Source organism: Trachymyrmex cornetzi, unplaced genomic scaffold (assembly GCF_001594075.2).
Source record: "Trachymyrmex cornetzi isolate Tcor2-1 unplaced genomic scaffold, Tcor1.1 scaffold47, whole genome shotgun sequence".
Lineage (NCBI taxonomy): Eukaryota > Metazoa > Arthropoda > Insecta > Hymenoptera > Formicidae > Trachymyrmex > Trachymyrmex cornetzi.
The window spans coordinates 692,102-708,250 of record NW_017299509.1 but is presented as its reverse complement, the minus strand read 5'-3'; the positions used below and the strand labels follow the sequence as shown (position 1 = coordinate 708,250).

At 35.5% G+C, this 16,149-nt stretch overlaps 1 protein-coding gene across 2 annotated transcripts in view; it reads right to left on the bottom strand.

Annotated features, from left to right (window-relative positions):
• The window catches only part of LOC108765070 (uncharacterized), a 30,976-nt gene extending 15,650 nt beyond the window's left edge, over window positions 1-15,326 (bottom strand). Inside the window, exons 1-3 of one of the 2 annotated variants that reach the window (XM_018513579.1) lie at window positions 14,471-14,543; window positions 11,108-11,255; window positions 7,571-7,688 (exon numbers count right to left, since the gene is read on the bottom strand). In XM_018513579.1, the coding sequence (XP_018369081.1) occupies window positions 7,577-7,688; window positions 11,108-11,253 (258 nt within the window). In that variant the 5' untranslated portion in view covers window positions 11,254-11,255; window positions 14,471-14,543 and the 3' untranslated portion in view covers window positions 7,571-7,576. Of the gene's footprint in view, window positions 1-7,570; window positions 7,689-11,107; window positions 11,256-14,470; window positions 14,544-14,927 lie in introns of those variants that run through there. The other variant, XM_018513580.1, reaches the window with a different exon arrangement.
• Between the last annotated feature and the right edge of the window lie 823 nt (window positions 15,327-16,149).

The window sequence follows — 16,149 nt, the reverse complement described above, 5'->3', positions numbered from 1 at the left end:
CAATTTAGAACCAGAATAAAAAATTATTTTTATAAGTAGACATGTTTTTAAAAAATAATTAAGATAAAGTTAAAAAATTTTCATTTAAATTATAAAATTGTATCGTTATTTTTCTCCATTGTCTGTTTATGACTCAATTTTCACAATACGTTGCGTTTTTTCTTATTCTTTTTACTAGCGCAAAGGATGGGTAGTAAAAGGAAGTACATATATATATATATATAATTTATTTTTATACGGAAAGTATAAATTTCCATTTCCAGTTATTTTGATATATAATCTTAAATTCACTTAATAATAAATTAGGAAAATCAGAATTTATTTAATTAAAAAAAAAGTAGACTGTGATCTGGAAATTATTGCGAATCGTCGTTTGCGAATAATTAATTGTCACGTCACTAAACGATTCATTTGCATCAAATGAAAATACATGTCTTCCGTGACGCGGTTCGAATTTCCGTAAATAATTGGATAACTGTCGCAGTTTCAGCGGGGATTCTCTTCCTGCGCGACAATCGTACCGGGAATATCATTGTCTCCAATGACGCGAGGTAATCGAGCGAGTTGATGTTAGTGAAGGCGATCTCCGATAGTAAATTGCTTTGGACGCGCTAAAGGCCGTTGCACACCGGTCGATTTTATCAAAATCATTTTGGCCCACTGCTTTATCGTCTATTTTGAATTCAATAATCTTTACATTCTCTCGTATTAATTCATACTTGGCGGCCTTCAATCCATCGATATATTTTTGCCTTTTACTAAGGCAAAAAAATGTAGCAATTATTAAGCAAGAATATATTAAATCAATTAATCTATAGAGACTAAAATTATAATAACAATGAAATTCTTAAAATATTTCAAAATAAATTTAATCTTTGGATTCAAATTATATCCAATAAAATTGTCAAAAAATTATTTCGAACTCTTTTCTTTTATTACACACAGCAGACACAGAGCAACTGTGAAAATAAGACCATGTTTATAATAATTAGAGTTTGTCATATCCTCACTTTTAACACCGGATCAAGCAGTCCAGTCGGACTCGTCACAAATCTCAGGATGAGAACCGCTCGAGACGAGCCTCTCATCCAACCGGCTCGTCGCCAATCGCGAGCAGTCTCGCTACCAACGCCTACCGAACCGACGAATCGCAGCTACCTAAAGTGAAGGCTCGTCTTGCACCTTATACCTCGCATCGTTGGCTTTCTCTCCAGCGCTATCGCGACCAACCGCGAGAGATTCCACGTTGTACCGATAATTACGCCAGTCGAACAAACTTTGAGCAAGACGCGCATGACGACAATAAATCACGCGTGTTCATCAAAACGAGTCGTGACGGCACATGTACGCTCCGTCAATATTGGCGTGATAACTAAAAGTACGTCACGTCATGACGCAACGTTTTACAATCGGAGGTGTGTACTACCGGATGATGGAACTTCCTCGCAAAATTGCGTTGTCGTTCGCGAACGAATTCTTTGAAACTGGAAATGGGAGACTATACCTCGAAACGAGATTGTCGCCAATCTAGAAAGGCCGGAAGTTTGATCTTCTATGCTATCAATAAATACTTTCCAGCAATGTAACTATCGCTATCACATAATAAAATATATATCACAAACAAATTGTGCCCGTTTTAATTTGTACATTTTTCTAGGTAATTTTTACACGTTAATGTTCTCACTTCCAATTCAAAATATTGAAAGTTATGATTTCTTTCGAATTATTAAATTAGCTAAATATTGTTTGATTGTTCTATTCCAGACGCTCGTTCTGAGAATTATGAAATTGCTCAATTTACGAAGGTTAAATATAATTTTAAGGAAACCCTCTTCTCTTTCCACGTAAATGACCTCTCTAAAAAAAAATCAAATCATCGCGTAGAACGGAAATTCCAGGTATTAATTTACTTCCCACTTATCCAGAAGAGAAACGTGATAATTAATGAAAAACACATCGGAAGCGTCTTGCGGAGTGAAATTTATTCGTAACTGACATAAGTAGAAGTTATTTAAGAATTACCCAACCGCAATCGGCGACTGCGCTTTTGCATTCGCTGCAGACGAAACAACATCCATTCCCGCTGACGCAGCGCTTATGCGGCTGCTGCATACTTTATATCTGCGATCTAAACAAAAACTAAAAATAAGAGACGTCGACATGTTACGTGAAAAAGGATCGTCCACGGATATTTAAAAAACTCTATGGGTGTTTATTTACTACTATTAAACGAAATTCAAGTATGCGAAATGAAAGCGAGAAATGATCTCTTTCTCTCTCTATCTGACCATGAAATGATATTACTATGCGCGATTCTCGTCGGTGATATGTTAGGAAATACGTGTGCTTCGCACTAACCTATCTAATAATATCGTTCGCGTGGCCCTGTAACTTACTTAGGCAGGTCGACATCAATTCTGGCACGGTGTCAATGTGACACACAAAATGCGTGCTCTTCGTTCGCGAGGACCCATGTTAATTTCAGCTGCGTAGCTATTAATTCCTGCCGTTTTTCGTCTCCAAAATTGATTTGTTTCGAAGGGAAGATGAATGAATACCTTAATCAAAGTAATTTCCCCCATTTTCTACTTTATTACTAATTAATAATACTTTATTGATAATACTTTGATTAAGGTATTTCCCTTCGAAACAAATCAATTTTGGAGACGAAAAACGGCAGGAATTAAGTTTAACACCTAATACTTATTCACATTCGCTACGGAGAAAGAGATCAACGAATAACGTGGCAGAGATAATTATAAGCAACGAAGAGAATGAAAGGTACCATGATGCAAAGAATTAGAGTAATGAGACTGGGAGTGTCTCATGTCGTCAACGTGGAGCGAATATTCTATAATTTATAAATGTCATCCAGATGTTCATTTATTATCTGAAATCATAATATTAATTTTCCATGCGTATTACTCCCTTCGTCCAGCCCAAGTTTGTTTACCTCTAGGCTTTTAAAAAATTCAAGGTTACTTTTCAACATCTCTGTTACAAAAAGTTTTTTAAATTGTTCGAATGGCTGCTGCTCACAAATTTTGTTTAGTTACACGAATTAAAAAGAATATATATATTAAAGAAATAACGTGTAAAATTGCTTGAGACCCGCTAATTCCGATTGCACAACTATTTGATTCGTATTGCGTTTCACGGCTAGTGGCATCATTAGCATTGTTTGAATATGTCGCAAATTGATTTACGCCTAATTCAAACTATTACTATTATATCACTGGATTTACGCTACAAAGAATAAGTAATATTCCGCTTGCGCAGTCGTGATTTAATATTAAACGCTAATTTATCTAATAAGATGATAACAGAAAATTCAATTTAAGATTTTGATCTGCCGATAAATGTAAGATCGAGTGTTTTGCGATGCCGCGCGTTGAGAATGTTTTAAGTTTAATTAAAATAATTTACCGTTTTCTACACTGTCGCGACGAATGCAAATTAGAACCTTCGAATTGACGCTTCCGAGAAGCGTCATCAATAGTATTCAAAAGGACACTAAGTGACAATGATATATCGTCCTTCGACGCGGACACGCGAACGAAATGCGAATTGAATTCGACATGAGAATAATATCGCGATATAAAAAATGCAAAATCTCTCTTAGCAACAATATGTTCTGATCTTCACTTCTTATAGCAAAATACGTTAATAGTGAAGCACAGAGCAAACATTTGCATCTAAAAATATGCGCGTTCTTATAGTAATTCTTAGCAATGACGGAGAACATCACGTTACATTTTGAAAAAGAGCATAAGCATTAATATTTAATCGGTCATTCATATGAATATACACAAAAGATATTTTCTCTCCATTTGTGTGACATAATATTGAGGATATCGTAGTTCGAATCACAATTTCACAATATTATAGAATAGAAGAATTTTTACAAGTGAATAAAAATACTATTTTTTAGATACAAAATTTGAAATTTTTGTAAGAATCTTTTGTCTATTTTTTGTTATTATTTCTATCTCTGGTAAGTTTACATGGAAAGAACGATTTTACTGGTCTCTAAAAATTTAGGTAGATACAAATCTAAAAATATAATTTTGTTAAGCCATCGAAATAATTATTGTAGAATGCTTAAACGTTTATGACAATGCAAAAAGTTTTAATGTTTCACCAATCAGTTTGAACTTCCTACATAATTATTTTAATGGTTTAAACAAAATTATTTTCAGATTTGTATCTAACTAAATTTTTATATATTTTAGTGAATATTTCACGTGCAAAACCATGCTTTCCATCAATTAGCATTCTGCATTTTAACTTTTTATAGTACAAGTCTAAAATATTTTTTTCTAAATTAATATTCAAAATTTACAATGGTAAAATAAAATAGCTACGAGCTTAATTTGTTAAAAACGTTTAACATTTGAATGTAAAAATGATCATTATGAACAAAACAACAACCATTTCGACACCAACAAATATTAAACGTTTTTAATAAAATAGGCTCGTAGCCCTTCTATTTTACCAATGTGATTTTATTCTTACAGAACCATAGTATCTTTAATCAATTCAAAATTTAATTTCATATCACAGGCATAGGTCCTAAATTTCCACTCTCTAATTGTCATGCGTTTTACTTAGCATAGCATTATGTAACACAAAGAAATAAACCTCCGTAGATACATACATAGATACACACGCGCATACAACGAAGCCAAGAAATGCTCATCATGAAAGCTTCCGGAGTTCTCTCGGACACGTGCTAACGCACGTCAGAGAGATGTAACGCGATTCTTCTATCGTCTAAAAACTGAACGTACCTTCGCGTTTGCTTTAACGGAGCAGGCCGGAGCAGCAGAGTGTGTGCGTGTAAGACAGAGGAAGAGCAGGATATTCACTGAAATTCGCGCGCGGTCACACTATATCGGCGCACTATTCGCGACGTTTGTCACGTTTGCCGTGTGAGAAGAAGCGTGTCGCAGGGTACGAAATTACAGATGAGAGAGTCGATCAGGTCAATCACGCGTCGCTGACGAAATCAACTTGTCCCCTCATGAAAGAAGATACGAAAAACGTGGACCTCACGATGGTGCCGCGTTACGTACGTGACTGGTTGACTGCTCGCGCGAGTAGTATTCGCACGAGTCGGGGTCTCTGTTTCCCTCTCCTGACCACAGAACCAGGGCCGAACTCGCGTACAAGCCAAGCGAGTCACGAGGCACGGACTCGCACTCGCGTTACGAGCAACCTCGTATTACCTCGAAAAGGATAGCCTCGCGCACTCCTTTGAATCGAGATATTCTCAATTTGTGACTGTCCATCTCTCGATGAGGAAAAGAGACTCTGTAATAGTTTTTTAAGGGCAGCAACAAACGCAGTTGACTCCGGCACTGCACTGCACCGTTCACTGCCAGCCTTGTCCTGTGTCTCTTTCATTCTCGGCCAGATGTAGTTTAGCTACTCTCTTTATTTTCTCGGAAGATGGATGTATTCGTCACGACGCTCTGCAGGAAAAGGTGTTAATTGAACTCGAGTTTGGGGTCAAGCAAAAGTGTCTGTTGAAATCTAATGAGGATATAAGGTCATGTCTTTGATGTCTTGAACTTTTGTAAATGTAGAATCAGTAATCAGTCTCGATGAATTTTTAAACTGATATGTTCAGTGTATTTACAAACGCTTATTTAATTTAAGTGAAACAATTTTGGTATATTTATCAAAGCTTTAACAATGAATGTTTACCATCATAGAAGTCAGATCGAATAACTTCATTTATTTTTTTACAAATTTAGATTTGTCTACCGAATCGTTCACAATCAAAATATCGATGGTGTCTTTAAAGATCCCAGTTAACAGTGAAGGATTAATAAGTATAAGGCATCACAATCTCAAGGAGAGACTAAAGGCGCAAAATTCATAAACTGATAGGAAAATCGCTCCGTAAAATCTTCATTGTGGAAGAAGAAAAAGGAATATTATACCTCACAAGAAAAAATCAATGAAGAAAGAAGAAGAAAAACAGCAAGATTATGATATACTTATACAAAACTTTTCGCAATTAATCAGACAAAAGAATAAAAAAGAATAAAAAAATTATTGTAAGTTCAACGTACTGATAATAAAAAGATAGCGATCTGATTATTTCAAGATATATACTATTTCAGGAAACAGAAAAAAGTAAAATCGATAAGCATCTCGTGGCGAAGATCGACAAGAAGACAAAGTAAATTTCCTGGCTCTAATTCTGTCCTCGACGAGCAAAACTTCATGCATTCTGGTATCGTTCATGGTCTATACTGAACGGCGACGTCGGCGACCCGGAATGAACTGGTTTTTATGTATCAAGGTGTATGTGAGTAGTGTAGTCGACTGCTGTCAAGTGTGCGATTATCGCGAAGTCGGACGAAGATTGACGGAGAAACGCGAAAATTATTGAGCACGTGCTCATTTATATTTGCATCTGAAGAAATATTCAGAGAGGGGACTTTCAACCTTTGGCTATTTTTGCGCCAGATTCGAAATCTTCGTATTATTTACGTCTGGTTAGGGTGACAATCTCTTATATCAGCAAAAAATCACATGAACTCAAATATCTCATTAAAGAGCCATTGTGCAGTTCGAGTCGCGCCCGAAGTTATTAGCCAACTTGTCGATTTGCATATTATATTAGTACCTACTTATTTAAATTAACTTCGCGAATAGGATTATCAGCTATACTCTTTTAAGAATACATTTATTCTTTTTAAGATCGTAAAACTTTTGGTCATTAATTAAAATTTTATATTTATAAAATTATATTAATAAAAATTGTTAATAAAAATTATATTTTCAAAATTTTATTTTATTAAATACCTACATTTAATGTATAAAAAATTATACCCTCTGCTTCCGCCCCTGAATTATCTTTTTTTTTTTAAGTATACATATGTACTCTCTTCTTGTAATTCAAATATGATAGCCCTATTCACGAGAAAACTATCTTCATATTGCAATGCGGTTAACCATAGAGATACCATGTGCGCTCTACTGCAATCATTATAAATTCCAGATTCATATAAAAAATATTGCAGTAAATACGAGAGTAAATACAAATATACACGATTTCATATTTATCTCATATTTCACGCAATAATTCAAGTTTTGTTAACATAAATTATTAAAGAAATAGAGTTTTCATCTTAAAGCAGTAATATTGCTTATTTTTTATTATATTTTATCGACGATTCTTGCTTTTGCGTTTTGTACATAGTTATTTTAAATCAATTATGTTGAAGGTATGTCAACGAAAATCGCAATGATCCTCAACGTTTCAATTTTCGAACAAAAAAAAATTGATTAAAGATGGCAGCGGCAGCTTTTGCGAATGATCGCATAAAATTGCATCCTAATTCTATTTGTGCAAGGAATGTTTTAAAAATATCTCTGCTTGCTAATAATGGTCACAAAATCATATTTTTAAAGGATTTATTCAATAGAGTTAAAAAACGATAAGCGTACTAATAATTAAGAATTAAAAAGTGTACCGGAAGTAATTCGAGTATCCGTAGCGGAAATGCAGTATACCGCGAAATACAATTAAGTCGCCTAGAGACTTTCGATAAATAAATCGCTATCTGTCAATCAATCGATCGACTACTTGAGAAAACCTTGTACGTACCGTAAACTTGGATTCTTTCCGCTTTGTCCCCAACCTTGACGCACAAAAGAAAACAGATGTGCAGCTGCAAATGAACTTTCTTTACAATATAGCTCAATTTGACTAGTTTAAAATCGTACAATGTAAAGTTCACACACTCAACTTTTACACAAAAACACCTAGTCCTTGAATTTCGCGCACCGGAAAAAGTTAAACTTCGTTCTCGCAGATTTTCTATCCACTAACGATAAATCAGTATAACAATAGTTCTACAAGTTACTCGGAAGAAAGCGTGATTCTCTATTGTGCTTTATATTTTCAACATAAAAATTTCACTACCTTGAATTATTTTTCGTTTGATATTTCTCTCTTTATCTCGAACGTGACAAATGCAATTTCCCGAGAATCGGCTACGGTTTTGGTGTACGATAACGAAGGCATGTCAACGAGATGGCGAAGAAATGCAAAGAAACTGGTAGACGTGTGAAATTTAATTCGAATATAGCGCACAATACGTTATGACAATACGACACGTGTGAGTTACAAAAAGATATCGGCGCGTCGACGTTCGATCGTAAACTAACCCACTGGGAACGTCAATCGCCTTATAAGTGCTTTATAATCGCCGGCGTACTCGTCGGCAATTGTCACGTGACTGCAAATATTTCTCACTTCGACAATCGAAGTTGCCTCCGACGTAGATCCGTCGCAAAACACGCATTATTAACGCTGCTGTGTTATGTATACGTGTCGCGTTATGTACATTAACGCACTCGCGACTTGCCTAATGAGAAGAAATTAATTAATCGAGCTCGAAGTTTCATTGGCGATGAATTACTGCAATTAATGCGAAAGAAAAGATTGGCTGCTGCAGCAAATTAAATGATAAAATATGGCATAACATTTTTAATTGGATGCTGCAACTAATTAAAAATGCTACGCCATATTCAGCCAATCATTTCTTTCAGTGCGTTCTAGATCTAGCATCGGGTCTATGCGAGTGCACTGTTCGACTTCTCGAATTTTTACCTTCGTATTTCGTGTTCAAATTATTATCGCAGAAGCGTCAATCAAGCGTGACGTTAACGCTGGATACCGACTCGTTAATTGGTGTATAATGGTGATGATAAACGAATGACGAAATGGGCAATATCGGCTATAAATACCGTTTCCATCTTTATTTTTAACAATCCTTCCCCGGTTCTTTAGTTTGAAACATCAGTCACGAAATAAACTTAAACATAACATTTCGCAACGTGTTAACATTAATATTATGTAATTTATATGACGCGACAGTAAGCTAATAATAGAGATCGAGACACCACACGAGACACGTACTGCGCTACGTGCCTCGATTATGGGAAGCTCGAGCAGTCGAATCAGGTGAAAATTGTCACACAATTCGTTCACACGATGTGTTTTTTTAAAGGAAATGCACGCATCCGAGGTAGAATCTGCTCACATAGCGGTATGTCACGCGACACGTGGCTGCGGCGTGAATGCCCCATTTATGCACGTGTCTGATACGTTAAGTGTTACTCACTTCTTTATCGTAAGGCCGTCGACTGTAAAAACATATATTGACTATGACACATTAAATCCGATGCGACACGACAGATCTGCGTGCATTTCCTGACATTTTTTTTACGAGAAAGAAAAAAGTGACGTTCATATCAACTGTACGGCAATTACGTCAAATTACAAAAGAATTCTGAAACAATGATAACTATAATATTACTTCCTCACGAATTCAGTGATTCCTAAAAAATTCCGCTATACTTCGAAAATTATTGACGGCGGGAATTAATTAAAAAAGGGATTTTTTTCGACGACTGTTTTTTTTTTACAACTTTCGTATTTCCCGCAAGCGAATCTTATTATACTCTTTCAAGTACAAATTTTCCAATTATTCACTCGCTAGTATAACATTTTTACGAGGAAAAAAGAGTAATATTTATCTTAACTATAATACAAACAATTGCATAAAATTAAAAAAGAATTCCGAAAAAATGGTAGCTATAACATTACTTTCTCTGGATTCAGTGATTCTTAAAAGATTACGCTGTACTTGAATTAAAAATTGATAACGATGACTGAACAATCGATTTTTAGATGATTAATATTCTTCGTTGTATTTCCCGCAAGTAAATCTTAGCGCTCTCTCAGGTGCAATTTTTCCGATTATTCGTCGGTATTTTTATTTTACGCATATATTACGACGGATGTAGCCGGTGACTCAGATATCTCGGCGCGGCGGGATAGAATCTCGTGAGATGATTTCTGAGAAATACATGAAATACGCCATGGGTGTGTTTCGAATTGTCGTTCGGATCGAGTCGTTGGAAAATTTTCCTCTCGTAAATGTCCTGCGATTAAACGGTCGGGTCATCGGAGAATTACTTCGTCTCATTCGAGTCCGGCGACAAGGCGCGTACATCAGCATACACATATGCATGAGCTTACACGCATACATGCACATTGGTGCATGTATAAAATTCAACCGAACGTGATTAGCTCAATCAATTACGCGGTTCGATTGCAGACGGTAGGATAATGAACCGTTACATCCGTCTCGACTTTATTGCTAATAATCTTTCGGATGTCTGTTTAAATTAATAAATATACGCATTCAATAAAATCTTATGCTAATAATATAATTATATTTTTTATTGTCCCACCCTAATTATTCTTCAATAAAACATAGTAGCTTTGCATATATTATTTTGTGTATTAATTAATTTTTTTACAAAAGAACAAAAATATTTTTATAATTTCAATTCGAGATCAATAAGAGTCTAGGGTGCGGAAAAACGTGCCATAAATTAGAAATTTTTATTTTTATAGAAAGATTAAAAATCATTTATAATAAAATTAAATTAAATTACATTAAAGTCCTCACATGCACTGATGTGTAATCAGCAGAACTACTTCAATTATTTTATCATGTAATATTACAATAGTCTAGGATTGTTTAGATTATTCGAGGATTTATTACGCAATTTTTTCATCGAGTATAGTTGCACCATAGAAAAGATTTCCGGATACAATATATATATTACTCTTCAATCCATCATAAAATAAAACTGATAGGGACATCATATTTATTGTTAACAGTGAAATATTCTACTCTTAAAAAAAAAAGATTCTTAAATCTGGAATAGAATAATCTTGGACATCAATTTGGTACTAAATATTATGGCACAAGCATCATGCATTATAACATTGGGAAAAGATTTATATATAAACTTAAATTTATGTATTTTCAATATTTCTATTCTTGTCTCAAGATAATAAGTCAATCTTATACAATTCAAGGAAGGAGAATTACATTGATCTATTCTTAATATCGTTTTATTTTTATACTGCGTTACGATAAGATCAAGAATATTTTTCGTTTTCTTATCAGAAAATCTTTCTGCGAAGAGAATAACAGATAATACTGATTATATAACGAAAAATAATGATAATAAGGAAACAAAGCTCGGTAACAACCAGCTCATTTACCTGGATCTAACGAGATGATACCGGTCGAGCTTCTCGCTGATCGGCTCGCGACGATGGTGCGACTTTTGATGGAATTGGTGACCCTGATTAGTGCGCTGCCCGCTGCAACTCAGGCAACGGCGAGCTCCTTGCCAAACAACCAGCATCACTGCAAAAGAGAATAATAATAATAATAATAATTAGTCATAATAATTTGTTACGTACATACACAATTAATTCAAGGAGCAAGATGACGTTAAATAACATCTTAATGACGACTTCAACATCAATAAGAAGTAAAAACATCATCTTGTTACTCGAGCAAATAATAAAACAAGATAATCATATAACATACACAAGAAACGAAGATAACGCAAAAATAACAAATTAGTAAAACTGTTGTTATTGCCTCATTAAAATAAAAAAATGTAGTATGTAAAAAAATGAATAGAAATGAACGATCGTCAGCGTGATATTCATAAAGAGTTCTAATCTTTAGATCGCAGACATCGAGTCGCGTATTTATCCAATCGATCTGATTTGCATCTAGTTATGAGAAAGGGCAAATGAGTCCTTATTAAAAGAAGTAAACAAGAGTACTTTGTTATTGTCGACGTTATTAAAGTTTTACGTGAAAAAAAGTCGGTACCGGTAGTCTCTTCTTGATATAAGTGTCGATAAGTCGAATGCGTCACATAATAATCTATATGTTCCGGGCACGATAAGTTGAAACTGCAACACTTGATATCCTCTCGACCTTCGGCCTGACGTTTACGACACGCACGTGATTTGCAAATTTACGAGTGGGAAGAGCAATCCGCGTCAGTGAATACGCAATGAGTCAGTGTCTCGTCGAGAAACGTCATCTTATCTTCAATTCGGGAGCAACGGTCTTTATCGATCAGTTTAATGAACGTAGCGTAACAATTTCGCGAAAAGGAAATATCTAAAAGACGAGAAAACTTTGTAACGAAGTGCAACTCTCTCGCACATTCGGATTTCTGTGCCTCTCTAAATTCTTTGAAGTGGTCTCACTCTAAAGAGTACAAATTTAGCCAGTCTTGAAAATGAGTGGTTCAATTTTCAATCTTTAAGAGATTTATTTTACTCTTCAGAATAAGATTCACTTTAAAAGATTAAAAGAGTGTGATTGGATCTCAGATGATTCCCAGGGATGCACTACGAGTTGTGCGTGTCACTAGTTTTAAATTGGCAGAATGGGACATACGATCTGGTTGTTGAGAAGTTGCTTGATGTATAATCGAGATATTGCTATTTATAGAACTTGTCGATCCCGTTGGAATCACGCTGACGATCGTTCATTTTCATTTATTTTTTACATGTTACATTTTTTTATTTTAATGAGGCATTAACAACAGCTCGATTACGAGTTTATTAAAAACCTTCTTTTTTCTATTCTGGAAATCATAAAATTTCGCTTCCGACAAGATTAACACTGCAATTCGCAAACAAATTTGTGCACAAGCGAAAAAAAGAGAATTTATAAATAATGTTCTCAACACGATTACTCATTCGATCTGTTTTTTTCCTCCGTCATTTCACGCCTTTCGTTGGCAAGAATTCACCTTCTAACTTTAAGATATTAGGTGTTAAACTTAATTCCTTCCGTTTTTCATCTCCAAAATTGATTTGTTTCGAAGGGAAGATGAATGAATACCTTAATCAAAGTAATTTCCCTTCTACTTTGTTACTAATTAGTAATACTTTATTAATAATACTTTGATTAAGGTATTCCCCTTCGAAACAAATCAATTTTGGAAACGAAAAACGGCAGGAATTAAGTTTAACACCTAATATAAAGTATGATGTACTCTTAATTATTCATTCATTCAAATTGACACGTACAATATTCATAAAGATATTTCATTCAAAACCTCTAGAGATTCTTTATTCTGCAGTCAATTATTTAAAAAAATTACCGTACAACAAATAAACACGAAAAGAATTTATTGAAGAATGAAAAAATTAAGCTAGATATAGATCTGAAAATAATTTTTTTGAACCATCAAAATAATTATGTGGGATGCTCAAATAGATTGCTAGAATATCAAAACTTTTTACTCATCATGCTTGGGATTTCTACGTAACTATTTGAGTGGTTCAACAAAATTATTTTCAGATTTGTATGTAGCTAAATTTTTATACTTCAGCAAAATCGTTCTTTCCATGAATTAACAAAAAGTGAGGTAATAAAAAAATAATTAAAAAATCTTGCAATAATTAAAATTAGACTTTTTTGTCCGTCAGATATTTACATAGATTTATAAAACGTAGACTGTATACGAGTTTTTCTACAATCGATTATTGTTTACTCCGGCATTCAACAACGTCGAACAGGAAGCGCACGCAGAGCTCTCGCTAGCTAGCTCAGATTCTTTCGTGACATCGCGGACACGCAAAAATATATATCATAATATCGTAATGCGGCAAAAAGTGTGCCTGAGTTGCTGATGCTCGATTGGACGGAAATTGGTCGACGCGAGCTAAATTAGCAACATTTCGTAATTCATACTAACAAGATTTCGCTTCATTTCCGCATTCATTTTCTTTCTTCTTTTCTTCATTTTTCGATCTTTTCGGATATATTCCGTTATATATCAAACGTAAGGGGTCCAAGAAAGTGCGATTTAAAGTACTAACGACTCTAGAAACTCCAAAAGCGAGAGACGCCATTGCAGGCAACTCCGACTAACCTAATCGGCGATTGATTCAATTGCAGAATCGCTGAAAGCAGATTTCATCACATTTCTAACTAAAACTTAACTTGTTAGCCATGAATTTATGTTCTTTTTAATGCGTTAAAAATACCGCAAAAGTTAATAATTCTATCGCAAAATAGCACAGGTGTCAATCAAGTTAACTATGATTATTTTCTATTTTCACACAAGTGATACTGAGTCTGAAGTTACTCTCTAAATTTTTTGGAGTGAAATCTCCAAGAGTGAAAATATTAGTTCCGTTCGCATTGTATGAAATTCCCAAATATTTAAAATTTTTTACACTTAAAATGATGTAGATACATACTTTGCCTTGAAAAGAGAAAAAGCAAAGATGTCGAGTGCCAAAAGTGCAAGCAACGTGAATAGATCACTCTCGTTTAAAATCTTATTCCCAAAGAATGAAAATACTGCCACTCTTGTTAAATAAGAGTGGCAATATTTTCACTCTTTGAAATGAGATTTCACTCTTTTGAAGTGAGATTCACGCCAAAAAATTTAGAGAGTATGTAAACAAAATTCAATAAAACACACGAGCTAGTGCCGACTATAAGTAATAAAAAATTCATTTGATTCTCACTTGTCAGAAAGAAAAGGAACGTGCATTCAACTGACAATGAATAATGGCGTCACAAATGAGAATTACCTGAGTTTTGTAAATGAAAAACGATTTATATATCGATTAATCGAAGTTTGATCGGAGTCTCTACCTTGACTCGATCAAAAATTTCGCATCAATTTCGAAAAATTTCATGTCGATTCTTCACGAGGGGCGCTGGAAAATTTGCAAGTTGGAAAGAAAAGAAGCACGTGTCGTCATTGTCGCGCGTCGCGTGAACGAACTGAACTTGTCCCCCCTCCGCGCGATTTGCGGCCACGTTCATATCACTTGCACCTTTCGCGCTCCCACCGTGGACGTCATTACGGCTCAATCCACTTCAACTTCAAACTGACACTTACGACCGTTACGCGGAATTTGAACTCGCGCGCGTGCACGCGTCGATCACGTCCATCTTCCTCCCCCCCTTTCCCTCTCTTGTTTTCATTCTCTTTTTATATGAAACTGTTACATATCACAATATACATAGACATATTATACGTACCTTGAAAACGTCAAGCTCACGCTATGGCGTCGACAAATGCGTTCTCGTTCCCGAAGGAAAACTGCGACCGGGAGGTCGATCGCTTCTCGCGAAACACAGACTCGCTACGCGTACAAAAACGATTATCGTTCGCGCTATCGATTCGCCCGCGATTCGTACAAATTGACGGTAAAAAAGAGCGCGCGCGCGTTCGCTCGGCGGAGGATCGTTCGCAAAAAACCGGAGCGGCGAGAAGACACCCGAGGGCAAGACAGAGAGTGTCGAGGAAACGACACAAACCACGGCGCCGCGAATGGATAGACGGACGGACGGACGCACGGAGGTGGGTGTCACGCACTCGTTGTACGCTCCGTGCGCGAAACAACGGCTAACGATCTATACCGCGCGGCGGACGGCTGCTGACTGTCTGACAGCTGACTCTAACTGATCGCGGCGGCGACGCGCGTTGCCGCGCAAATACGAAGTCGGACGCGAAGCGCCGCGAGCGCGGCGCGCCTCAAGGGATGCCCTATCGTCCTAGCCCTTGTTTCTTCACTCCGGATCTACAATAGGTGTTTTAAGCCTTAAGCCGTAAGAAATTGATCAATTACAATCAAATGCGAGGAGAATAATTGACTATGGTTCATCAATTTCTTATAGCTTAAGGCTACATTCCAATACGTCCTTCGAGGAAAATTTTACTATAATATATGTTACGTGTACTATATATTTTGAGTAAAATTTTCCTCGGAGAGGACGTTTTGGAACGTAGCCTAAGACTGGAAAATCTATTGTAGATCCAGGCTTATGGCACGTACGTGAGTAATTCTTATTACTTGAAAAAATATACATTGTTCTCTCTCTCTCTCTCTCTCTCTCTCTCTCTCTCTCTCTAATTTTATTTAAAAGTAATATAAAACAATTAGAGACAGTTTACCATCTGGATCAAAAGTTACTTCAGTAAGAAGTAATATTTTTTAAATGTGTACTCTAATAGAAATACATGGAAATGTATTATAAAATAATGATAAAAATATCAATTTTTTAATGTAAGTACTTTAAGAATATTTTATACTTCAAAATTTAGAGTAAAAGGTTAAAGGCTCATAACATCTATTGTAGATCGGTTTACGCCTTCATATATGAGATGTTGAAAGAAACTTACGATTGATATTTGGCGATTATTCTCGCAAAGAGACCTCCGCAAAAATCGAGATGAAACATAATTAGGTTCAGGGAGATA